This window comes from Oncorhynchus keta, chromosome 9 (genome assembly GCF_023373465.1).
Source record: "Oncorhynchus keta strain PuntledgeMale-10-30-2019 chromosome 9, Oket_V2, whole genome shotgun sequence".
In the NCBI taxonomy this organism is placed as follows: domain Eukaryota; kingdom Metazoa; phylum Chordata; class Actinopteri; order Salmoniformes; family Salmonidae; genus Oncorhynchus; species Oncorhynchus keta.
In genome coordinates this window covers 17,880,227-17,893,490 of record NC_068429.1, presented here as the reverse complement: position 1 = coordinate 17,893,490, position 13,264 = coordinate 17,880,227, and the positions used below count along the sequence as shown (strand labels likewise).

The 13,264-nt window shown below is 43.4% G+C and overlaps 1 protein-coding gene across 3 annotated transcripts in view; it reads left to right on the top strand.

Moving 5' to 3' along the window:
- si:dkey-34e4.1 (carboxyl-terminal PDZ ligand of neuronal nitric oxide synthase protein) overlaps window positions 1-13,264 on the top strand; it is a 428,423-nt gene that overhangs the window by 318,071 nt on the left and 97,088 nt on the right. For all 3 annotated transcript variants that reach the window (XR_008142864.1, XR_008142865.1, XM_052525398.1), the window contains exon 8: window positions 3,416-3,580. Coding sequence is in view for 1 of the 3 variants with exons in the window: in XM_052525398.1 (XP_052381358.1) it covers window positions 3,416-3,580 (165 nt within the window). In the remaining 2 variants the exon portion in view is untranslated. The remainder of the gene's footprint in view (window positions 1-3,415; window positions 3,581-13,264) is intronic.

Below are 13,264 nucleotides of genomic sequence, written 5' to 3'. Positions count from 1 at the left end.
AATCTACCACAACCGCATCAGAGGCCGTCACTGGCTCAGTTTCCATATCAGTCCGTGTCCACCTGAGCTCCACTCCAGTCCTGTTCCACAGGTCGTTGATGTCCAGCCAGTCTGACCAGACTCCAAAGCCCGCAGCACGAGTGTCCAATTTTCCATTGGCCTTCCTCCTGAAGCCCAGGAAGTTGTCTTCAGTGTCCTTGGCCAGTGGAACCTTCCTCCTGAAGCCCAGGAAGTTGTCTTCAGTGTCCTTGGCCAGTGGAACCTTCCTCCTGAAGTCCAGGAAGTTGTCCTCAGTGTCCTTGGCCAGTGGAACCTTCCTCCTGAAGCCCAGGAAGTTGTCCTCAGTGTCCTTGGCCAGTGGAACCTTCCTCCTGAAGCCCAGGAAGTTGTCCTCAATGTCCTTGGCCAGTGGAACCTTCCGACTCCATAGGTCCAGAAGGAGGGAAGCTCTGGCTAACTCCTTAACTGTCACATGGTCACTGTTGAGCATGTTCAACAGGTGAGTCAGTCTGGTAGCAGTGTAAATCCACACAACATTCAGGACACCTAAACCCTCCTCTCTTTGGTTCAGGAAGTCAATGTCACATGTGGTGTGATGAAGCAGAGCCACTCTCTCACCACTTGAACAGTTCTGTTATTCATTTCCCTCAGAACCTTCTGTGGAAGAGGCACATTTGCGAGCAGATGTTGAATCTTTGCTCGGGCCACCTTTCTCACAAATCAAATGTTATTTGTCACATGCTCTGAATACAACAGGTGTAGTAGACCTTACCGTGAAATGCTTACTTACAAGCCCTTAACCAACAATGCAGTTCAAGAAAGAGTTAAGAAAATATTTACTAAATAAACTAAAGTAAAAATAGTAAAATACAAATACAAATAAAAAGTAACACAATAAAATAACATTAACGAGGCTAAATACAGGGGTACTGGTACCGAGTCTCTGTGTGGAGGTTAGGGTTAGTCAAGTTATTTTGTACATGTACTGTAGGTAGGGGTAAAGTGACTATGCATAGATAATGAACAGCAAACAGAAGCAGTGTAAAAACATATGGAAGGGGGGGGGGTCAATGTAAATAGTCCAGGTGGCCATTTGATTGATTGTTCACCAGTCTTATGCCTGGATGTAGAAGCTGTTATGGAGCCTTTTGGTCCTAGACTTGGTGCTCTGGTACCTCTTGAGAAAACAGTCTTTGACTTGGGTGACTGGAGTCTCTGACAATTTTTTGGGCCTTCCTCTGATACCACCGAGTGTATAGGTCCTGGATGGTAGGAAGCTTGGCCCCAGTGATGTACTGGGCCGTACTCACTATCCTCTGTAGTGCCTTATGGTCAGATGCCGAGCAGTTGCCATACCAGGCTGTGATGCAACCGGTCTTTACAGTCTCTTGAGGTGGAAAAGGTGTTGTCGTGATCTCTGTGGTAACTTGTATATGGATTATGATCTCTGTGGTAACTTGTATATAGATTATGATCTCTGTGGTAACTTGTATATGGATTATGATCTCTGTGGTAACTTGTATATGGATTATGATCTCTGTGGTAACTTGTATATAGATTATGATCTCTGTGGTAACTTGTATATAGATTATGATCTCTGTGGTAACTTGTATATGGATTATGATCTCTGTGGTAACTTGTATATAGATTATGATCTCTGTGGTAACTTGTATATGGATTATGATCTCTGTGGTAACTTGTATATAGATTATGATCTCTGTGGTAACTTGTATATGGATTATGATCTCTGTGGTAACTTGTATATAGATTATGATCTCTGTGGTAACTTGTATATAGATTATGATCTCTGTGGTAACTTGTATATGGATTATGATCTCTGTGGTAACTTGTATATAGATTATGATCTCTGTGGTAACTTGTATATAGATTATGATCTCTGTGGTAACTTGTATATGGATTATGATCTCTGTGGTAACTTGTATATAGATTATGATCTCTGTGGTAACTTGTATATGGATTATGATCTCTGTGGTAACTTGTATATAGATTATGATCTCTGTGGTAACTTGTATATGGATTATGATCTCTGTGGTAACTTGTATATGGATGTATGATCTCTGTGGTAACTTGTATATGGATTATGATCTCTGTGATAACTGGTATATGGATTATGATCTCTGTGGTAACTTGTATATGGATGATGATCTCTGTGGTAACTGGTATATGGATTATGATCTCTGTGGTAACTGGTATATGGATGTATGATCTCTGTGGTAACTTGTATATGGATGATCTCTGTGGTAACTGGTATATGGATGTATGATCTCTGTGGTAACTTGTATATGGATTATGATCTCTGGTAACTGGTATATGGATTATGATCTCTGTGGTAACTTGTATATGGATTATGATCTCTGTGGTAACTGGTATATGGATTATGATCTCTGTGGTAACTGGTATATGGATTATGATCTCTGTGGTAACTTGTATATGGATGTATGATCTCTGTGGTAACTGGTATATGGATGTATGATCTCTGTGGTAACTTGTATATGGATTATGATCTCTGTGGTAACTTGTATATGGATTATGATCTCTGTGGTAACTGGTATATGGATGTATGATCTCTGTGGTAACTGGTATATGGATTATGATCTCTGTGGTAACTTGTATATAGATGTATGATCTCTGTGGTAACTTGTATATGGATTATGATCTCTGTGGTAACTTGTATATGGATTATGATCTCTGTGGTAACTGGTATCTGTACAGGGTGAACTGTAAACTAGTCCATAAAAAGGGGTTTTATTGTCTTTAGGAATTCGGTCATATCTGCAATAGATCTCATCCCCCACACAAGCCTTTAGATGCTGTGACACCCTGTGGAGATTGGGCTGGATGATCAGGTTACTGTAACTTGGTATCGTTTCATTGTTCAATGGTGGTTGTTTTGATTTGAAAGTGTTACACCCTCAAATGTTCTAAATGGAATAAAATGCCTTTGATCTGCCTCTTATCTTGCGTCCTGCCCATAGAATAAGGTTGTATGAAATGCTTCTATTGTAAGCTACCCGGAGATTCAGCCTAAGTAGTTCTATTATGTTCATGCTTTGTAACTCAAGGATCTTCATGCCTAGAATAATGCCTTTACCTTTATTTAAATAGGCAAGCCAGTTAGGAACAAATTCTTATTTTCATTCACGGCCTAGGAACAGTGGGTTAACTGCCTTGTTCAGGGGCAGAACGACAGATTTGTACCTTGTCAGCTTGGGGATTCGATCTTGCAACCTTTTGGTTACTAGTCCAATGCTCTAACCACAAGGCTACCTGCTGCCCCATGTGCTGCCCCGTTCATTTTACAATGTTAATACTTGCCTTGATATATCTCAAATAGTATTTGAGCCCAGGGTTGGTGGTATGTCCACCCTTCTCATCGTGACTGTCTTGCCGTCAGGACTATGAGAACCGCTCCAGCTACATGGTGTCTCCGAATGGCGTGGTTTCTCCCAGCAGCCCTTGCTCTCCGCTTCTGACCCCGCTGGCGGCGCATCACTACCTCCAGCTCCTCCAACAGCAGATCCAGCAGCAGCAGCAACACACACAGGTGGCCGTCGCACAGGTGAGAGAGAGAGAGACACACACACACATTTATGATACACACGGTCTTGTACAGCTAACCTTGTGGGGACACACAATTCAGTCCCATTCAAAGTCCTATTTTCCCTAACCCTAAACCTAACCTGTACTCTTACCCTAACCCTACCCTTAACCCAAAAACCTAGCCTTAACCCTGAACCTAACCCTAGCTCCTAAACCTAACCCTAGCTCCTAACCCTAAACCTAACCTAACCCTAGCTCCTAACTCTAAACCTAACCCTAAACACAAAACTAACCCTAGCTCCTAACCCTTCAACACTGCTAGCTAGCCAGCTAGCCCCCGAATAGCAGCACTGTAGAAACTATTACACTCAACGGAACGACTTGATTAGTGTAGTGTCAACAACGCAGCCACTGCCAGCTAGCCTACAAAGTCAACAACGCAGCCACTGCCAGCTAGCCTACTTCAGCAGTACTGTATCATTTTAATCATTTTAGTCAATAAGATTCTTGCTACGTAAGCTTATCTTTCTGAACTCCTTTCATTAGCGTAGCCTCTTCTGTAGCCTGTCAACTATGTGTCTGTCTATCCCTGTTCTCTCCTCTCTGCACAGACCATACAAACGCTCCACACCGCGTGGCCGGGGCCACCCTAATCTGGTGGTCCCAGCGCGCACGACCCACGTGGAGTTCCAGGTCTCCGGTAGCCTCTGGAACTGCCGATCTGCGGCCAACAAGGCAGAGTTCATCTCAGCCTATGCCTCCCTCCAGTCCCTCGACTTCTTGGCACTGACGGAAACATGGATCACCACAGATAACACTGCTACTCCTACTGCTCTCTCCTCGTCCGCCCACGTGTTCTCGCACACCCCGAGAGCTTCTGGTCAGCGGGGTGGTGGCACCGGGATCCTCATCTCTCCCAAGTGGTCATTCTCTCTTTCTCCCCTTACCCATCTGTCTATCGCCTCCTTTGAATTCCATGCTGTCACAGTTACCAGCCCTTTCAAGCTTAACATCTTTATCATTTATCGCCCTCCAGGTCCCCTCTGAGAGTTCATCAATGAGCTTGATGCCTTGATAAGCTCCTTTCCTGAGGACGGCTCACCTCTCACAGTTCTGGGCGACTCTAACCTCCCCACGTCTACCTTTGACTCATTCCTCTCTGCCTCCTTCTTTCCACTCCTCTCCTCTTTTGACCTCACCCTCTCACCTTTCCCCCTACTCACAAGGCAGGCAATACGCTCGACCTCATCTTTACTAGATGCTGTTCTTCCACTAACCTCATTGCAACTCCCCTCCAAGTCTCCGACCACTACCTTGTATCCTTTTCCCTCTCGCTCTCATCCAACACTTCCCACACTGCCCCTACTCGGATGGTATCGCGCCGTCCCAACCTTCGCTCTCTCTCCCCCGCTACTCTCTCCTCTTCCATCCTATCATCTCTTCCCTCTGCTCAAACCTTCTCCAACCTATCTCCTGATTCTGCCTCCTCAACCCTCCTCTCCTCCCTTTCTGCATCCTTTGACTCTCTATGTCCCCTATCCTCCAGGCCGGCTCGGTCCTCCCCTCCCGCTCCGTGGCTCGACGACTCATTGCGAGCTCACAGAACAAGGCTCCGGGCAGCCGAGCGGAAATGGAGGAAAACTCGCCTCCCTGCGGACCTGGCATCCTTTCACTCCCTCCTCTACATTTTCCTCCTCTGTCTCTGCTGCTAAAGCCACTTTCTACCACTCTAAATTCCAAGCATCTGCCTCTAACCCTAGGAAGCTCTTTGCCACCTTCTCCTCCCTCCTGAATCTTCCTCCCCCTCCCCCCCCTCCTCCCTCTCTGCAGATGACTTCGTCAACCATTTTGAAAAGAAGGTCGACGACATCCGATCCTCGTTTGCTAAGTCAAACGACACCGCTGGTTCTGCTCACACTGCCCTACCCTGTGCTCTGACCTCTTTCTCCCCTCTCTCTCCAGATGAAATCTCGCGTCTTGTGACGGCCGGCCGCCCAACAACCTGCCCGCTTGACCCTATCCCCTCCTCTCTTCTCCAGACCATTTCCGGAGACCTTCTCCCTTACCTCACCTCGCTCATCAACTCATCCCTGACCGCTGGCTACGTCCCTTCCGTCTTCAAGAGAGCGAGAGTTGCACCCCTTCTGAAAAAACCTACACTCGATCCCTCCGATGTCAACAATTACAGACCAGTATCCCTTCTTTCTTTTCTCTCCAAAACTCTTGAACGTGCCGTCCTTGGCCAGCTCTCCCGCTATCTCTCTCAGAATGACCTTCTTGATCCAAATCAGTCAGGTTTCAAGACTAGTCATTCAACTGAGACTGCTCTTCTCTGTATCACGGAGGCGCTCCGCACTGCTAAAGCTAACTCTCTCTCCTCTGCTCTCATCCTTCTAGACCTATCGGCTGCCTTCGATACTGTGAACCATCAGATCCTCCTCTCCACCCTCTCCGAGTTGGGCATCTCCGGCGCGGCCCACGCTTGGATTGCGTCCTACCTGACAGGTCGCTCCTACCAGGTGGCGTGGCGAGAATCTGTCACCTCACCACGCGCTCTCACCACTGTTGTCCCCCAGGGCTCTGTTCTAGGCCCTCTCCTATTCTCGCTATACACCAAGTCACTTGGCTCTCTCATAACCTCACATGGTCTCTCCTATCATTGCTATGCAGACGACACACAATTAATCTTCTCCTTTCCCCCTTCTGATGACCAAGTGGCGAATCGCATCTCTGCATGTCTGGCAGACATATCAGTGTGGATGACGGATCACCACCTCAAGCTGAACCTCGGCAAGACGGAGCTGCTCTTCCTCCCGGGAAGGACTGCCCGTTCCATGATCTCGCCATCACGGTTGACAACTCCATTGTGTCCTCCTCCCAGAGCGCTAAGAACCTTGGCGTGATCCTGGACAACACCCTGTCATTCTCAACTAACATCAAGGCGGTGGCCCGTTCCTGTAGGTTCATGCTCTACAACATCCGCAGAGTACGACCCTGCCTCACACAGGAAGCGGCGCAGGTCCTAATCCAGGCACTTGTCATCTCCCGTCTGGATTACTGCAACTCGCTGTTGGCTGGGCTCCCTGCCTGTGCCATTAAACCCCTACAACTCATCCAGAACACCGCAGCCCGTCTGGTGTTCAACCTTCCCAAGTTCTCTCACGTCACCCCGCTCCTCCGCTCTCTCCACTGGCTTCCAGTTGAAGCTCGCATCCGCTACAAGACCATGGTGCTTGCCTACGGAGCTGTGAGGGGAACGGCACCTCAGTACCTCCAGGCTCTGATCAGGCCCTACACCCAAACAAGGGCACTGCGTTCATCCATCTCTGGCCTGCTCGCCTCCCTACCACTGAGGAAGTACAGTTCCCGCTCAGCCCAGTCAAAACTGTTCGCTGCTCTGGCCCCCCAATGGTGGAACAAACTCCCTCACGACGCCAGGACAGCGGAGTCAATCACCCCTTCCGGAGACACCTGAAACCCCACCTCTTTAAGGAATACCTAGGATAGGATAAAGTAATCCTTCTCACCCCCTTAAAAGATTTAGATGCACTATTGTAAAGTGGCTGTTCCACTGGATGTCATAAGGTGAATGCACCAATTTGTAAGTCGCTCTGGATAAGAGCGTCTGCTAAATGACTTAAATGTAAATGTAACCCTTAACACAAAACTAACCCTAGCTCCTAACCCTTAACACAAAACTAACCCTAGCTCCAAACCCTAAACCTAACCTAACCCTTGCTCCTAACCCTTAACACAAAACTAACCCTAGCTCCTAACCCTAAACCTAAACCTAACACAAAACTAACCCTAGCTCCTAACCCTTAACATCATTCTAACCCTAACACAAACTAACCCTAGCTCCTAACCCTAAACCTAACCTAACCCTAGCTCCTAACCCTAACACAAAACTAACCCTAGCTCCTAACCCTTAACATAATTCTAACCCTAACACTTATTCTAACCTTAACACTAAACCCCCTAGAAACAGCATTTGACCTTGGGAAAAACAAAATGGCCCCACAAGAATAGTTAAACAAGTCCACAGACGCAAACACACATTCACATACACATTTATGACACACACACAACACAGTCTTGTATAACTGACCTTGTGAACACACACAATTCAGTCCCATTCAAAATCCTATTTTCCATAACCCTAAACCTAACCTTAACCCAAAAACCTAGCTCCTAACCCTAACCCTAAAACTAATCCTAGCTCCTAACCCTTAACCTAACACTAATTCTAACCTTAACCCTAAATCCTCTAGAAATAGCATTGGTGGGGGACAAACAAAATGTCGCCAGTTGGTTAAATTGTAGTAAAAAAAAAATGTTTTACTATTCCAGTTGAACACACACACACACACACACACACACACACACACACACACACACACACACACACACACACACACACACACACACACACACACACACACACACACACCAAGCTATTGTATATCTGAGGTCCAGATGTCTGGTCAGTGAGACACAGTTGTCCTCCTCAGGCATCAGCTGACCACCACACGCTCTTTATCGGTTTCTACTGCGTTACATTCACTAGGTCATCCTGTACACCAGTCCAGTGGCTCAGGACATTGTGGTAGCAATGCCAGGGTGGTGAGTTCGATTCCCGCTGGCGTTGTCAGTATATAAATGTATGCACACATTGTTTTAAGTCGTATTGTATAAAAGCGTCTGCCAAATTGCATATATTGTACATACACGTGCAACGGATAATTCATTCATGCACATAATATAACCAGCCCTACAGTACACATAATATAACCAGCCTTACTGTACACATAATATAACCAGCCCTACAGTACACATAATATAACCAGCCTTACTGTACACATAATATAACCAGCCCTACAGTACACATAATATAACCAGCCTTACAGTGCACATAATATAACCAGCCTTACAGTACACATAATATAACCAGCCTTACAGTACACATAATATAACCAGCCCTACAGTACACATAATATAACCAGCCTTACAGTACACATAATATAACCAGCCCTACAGTACACATAATATAACCAGCCTTACAGTACACATAATATAACCAGCCTTACAGTACACATAATATAACCAGCCTTACAGTACACATAATATAACCAGCCCTACAGTACACATAATATAACCAGCCTTACTGTACACATAATATAACCAGCCCTACAGTACACATAATATAACCAGCCCTACAGTACACGTAATATAACCAGCCTTACTGTACACATAATATAACCAGCCCTACAGTGCACATAATATAACCAGCCCTACAGTACACATAATATAACCAGCCTTACTGTACACATAATATAACCAGCCTTACTGTACACATAATATAACCAGCCCTACAGTACACATAATATAACCAGCCTTACAGTGCACATAATATAACCAGCCTTACAGTACACATAATATAACCAGCCTTACAGTACACATAATATAACCAGCCCTACAGTACACATAATATAACCAGCCCTACAGTACACATAATATAACCAGCCTTACTGTACACATAATATAACCAGCCCTACAGTACACATAATATAACCAGCCTTACAGTGCACATAATATAACCAGCCTTACAGTACACATAATATAACCAGCCTTACAGTACACATAATATAACCAGCCCTACAGTACACATAATATAACCAGCCCTACAGTGCACATAATATAACCAGCCCTACAGTACACATAATATAACCAGCCTTACAGTACACATAATATAACCAGCCCTACAGTGCACATAATATAACCAGCCTTACAGTACACATAATATAACCAGCCCTACAGTACACATAATATAACCAGCCCTACAGTACACATAATATAACCAGCCCTACAGTACACATAATATAACCAGCCCTACAGTGCACATAATATAACCAGCCTTACAGTACACATAATATAACCAGCCTTACTGTACACATAATATAACCAGCCCTACAGTACACATAATATAACCAGCCTTACAGTGCACATAATATAACCAGCCTTACAGTACACATAATATAACCAGCCTTACAGTACACATAATATAACCAGCCCTACAGTACACATAATATAACCAGCCCTACAGTGCACATAATATAACCAGCCTTACAGTACACATAATATAACCAGCCCTACAGTACACATAATATAACCAGCCCTACAGTACACATAATATAACCAGCCCTACAGTACACATAATATAACCAGCCCTACAGTGCACATAATATAACCAGCCTTACAGTACACATAATATAACCAGCCTTACAGTACACATAATATAACCAGCCCTACAGTACACATAATATAACCAGCCCTACAGTGCACATAATATAACCAGCCCTACAGTACACATAATATAACCAGCCTTACAGTACACATAATATAACCAGCCCTACAGTGCACATAATATAACCAGCCTTACAGTACACATAATATAACCAGCCCTACAGTACACATAATATAACCAGCCCTACAGTACACATAATATAACCAGCCCTACAGTACACATAATATAACCAGCCCTACAGTACACATAATATAACCAGCCCTACAGTACACATAATATAACCAGCCCTACAGTACACATAATATAACCAGCCCTACAGTACACATAATATAACCAGCCCTACAGTACACATAATATAACCAGCCCTACAGTACACATAATATAACCAGCCCTACAGTGCACATAATATAACCAGCCTTACAGTACACATAATATAACCAGCCCTATAGTACACATAATATAACCAGCCCTACAGTACACATAATATAACCAGCCCTACAGTGCACATAATATAACCAGCCCTACAGTACACATAATATAACCAGCCCTACAGTACACATAATATAACCAGCCCTACAGTGCACATAATATAACCAGCCCTACAGTACACATAATATAACCAGCCTTACAGTACACATAATATAACCAGCCCTACAGTACACATAATATAACCAGCCTTACTGTACACGTAATATAACCAGCCCTACAGTACACATAATATAACCAGCCCTACAGTACACGTAATATAACCAGCCTTACTGTACACATAATATAACCAGCCCTACAGTGCACATAATATAACCAGCCCTACAGTACACATAATATAACCAGCCTTACTGTACACATAATATAACCAGCCTTACTGTACACATAATATAACCAGCCCTACAGTACACATAATATAACCAGCCTTACAGTGCACATAATATAACCAGCCTTACAGTACACATAATATAACCAGCCTTACAGTACACATAATATAACCAGCCCTACAGTACACATAATATAACCAGCCCTACAGTACACATAATATAACCAGCCTTACTGTACACATAATATAACCAGCCCTACAGTACACATAATATAACCAGCCTTACAGTGCACATAATATAACCAGCCTTACAGTACACATAATATAACCAGCCTTACAGTACACATAATATAACCAGCCCTACAGTACACATAATATAACCAGCCCTACAGTGCACATAATATAACCAGCCCTACAGTACACATAATATAACCAGCCTTACAGTACACATAATATAACCAGCCCTACAGTACACATAATATAACCAGCCCTACAGTACACATAATATAACCAGCCCTACAGTACACATAATATAACCAGCCCTACAGTGCACATAATATAACCAGCCTTACAGTACACATAATATAACCAGCCTTACTGTACACATAATATAACCAGCCCTACAGTACACATAATATAACCAGCCTTACAGTGCACATAATATAACCAGCCTTACAGTACACATAATATAACCAGCCTTACAGTACACATAATATAACCAGCCCTACAGTACACATAATATAACCAGCCCTACAGTGCACATAATATAACCAGCCCTACAGTACACATAATATAACCAGCCTTACAGTACACATAATATAACCAGCCCTACAGTGCACATAATATAACCAGCCTTACAGTACACATAATATAACCAGCCCTACAGTACACATAATATAACCAGCCCTACAGTACACATAATATAACCAGCCCTACAGTACACATAATATAACCAGCCCTACAGTGCACATAATATAACCAGCCTTACAGTACACATAATATAACCAGCCTTACAGTACACATAATATAACCAGCCCTACAGTACACATAATATAACCAGCCCTACAGTGCACATAATATAACCAGCCCTACAGTACACATAATATAACCAGCCTTACAGTACACATAATATAACCAGCCCTACAGTGCACATAATATAACCAGCCTTACAGTACACATAATATAACCAGCCCTACAGTACACATAATATAACCAGCCCTACAGTACACATAATATAACCAGCCCTACAGTACACATAATATAACCAGCCCTACAGTGCACATAATATAACCAGCCCTACAGTACACATAATATAACCAGCCCTACAGTACACATAATATAACCAGCCCTACAGTACACATAATATAACCAGCCCTACAGTACACATAATATAACCAGCCCTACAGTACACATAATATAACCAGCCCTACAGTGCACATAATATAACCAGCCTTACAGTACACATAATATAACCAGCCCTACAGTACACATAATATAACCAGCCCTACAGTACACATAATATAACCAGCCCTACAGTGCACATAATATAACCAGCCCTACAGTACACATAATATAACCAGCCCTACAGTACACATAATATAACCAGCCCTACAGTACACATAATATAACCAGCCCTACAGTACACATAATATAACCAGCCCTACAGTACACATAATATAACCAGCCCTACAGTACACATAATATAACCAGCCCTACAGTACACATAATATAACCAGCCCTACAGTACACATAATATAACCAAGCCCTACAGTACACATAATATAACCAGCCCTACAGTGCACATAATATAACCAGCCCTACAGTACACATAATATAACCAGCCCTACAGTACACATAATATAACCAGCCCTACAGTACACATAATATAACCAGCCTTACAGTACACATAATATAACCAGCCTTACAGTACACATAATATAACCAGCCCTACAGTACACATAATATAACCAGCCCTACAGTGCACATAATATAACCAGCCCTACAGTTCACATAATATAACCAGCCCTACAGTACACATAATATAACCAGCCTTACAGTACACATAATATAACCAGCCCTACAGTACACATAATATAACCAGCCCTACAGTACACATAATATAACCAGCCCTACAGTACACATAATATAACCAGCCCTACAGTACACATAATATAACCAGCCCTACAGTACACATAATATAACCAGCCCTACAGTGCACATAATATAACCAGCCCTACAGTACACATAATATAACCAGCCCTACAGTACACATAATATAACCAGCCCTACAGTACACATAATATAACCAGCCTTACAGTACACATAATATAACCAGCCTTACAGTACACATAATATAACCAGCCCTACAGTACACATAATATAACCAGCCCTACAGTGCACATAATATAACCAGCCCTACAGTACACATAATATAACCAGCCCTACAGTACACATAATATAACCAGCCCTACAGTACACATAATATAACCAGCCCTACAGTACACATAATATAACCAGCCTTACAGTACACATAATATAACCAGCCTTACAGTACACATTATATAACCAGCCCTACAGTACACATAATA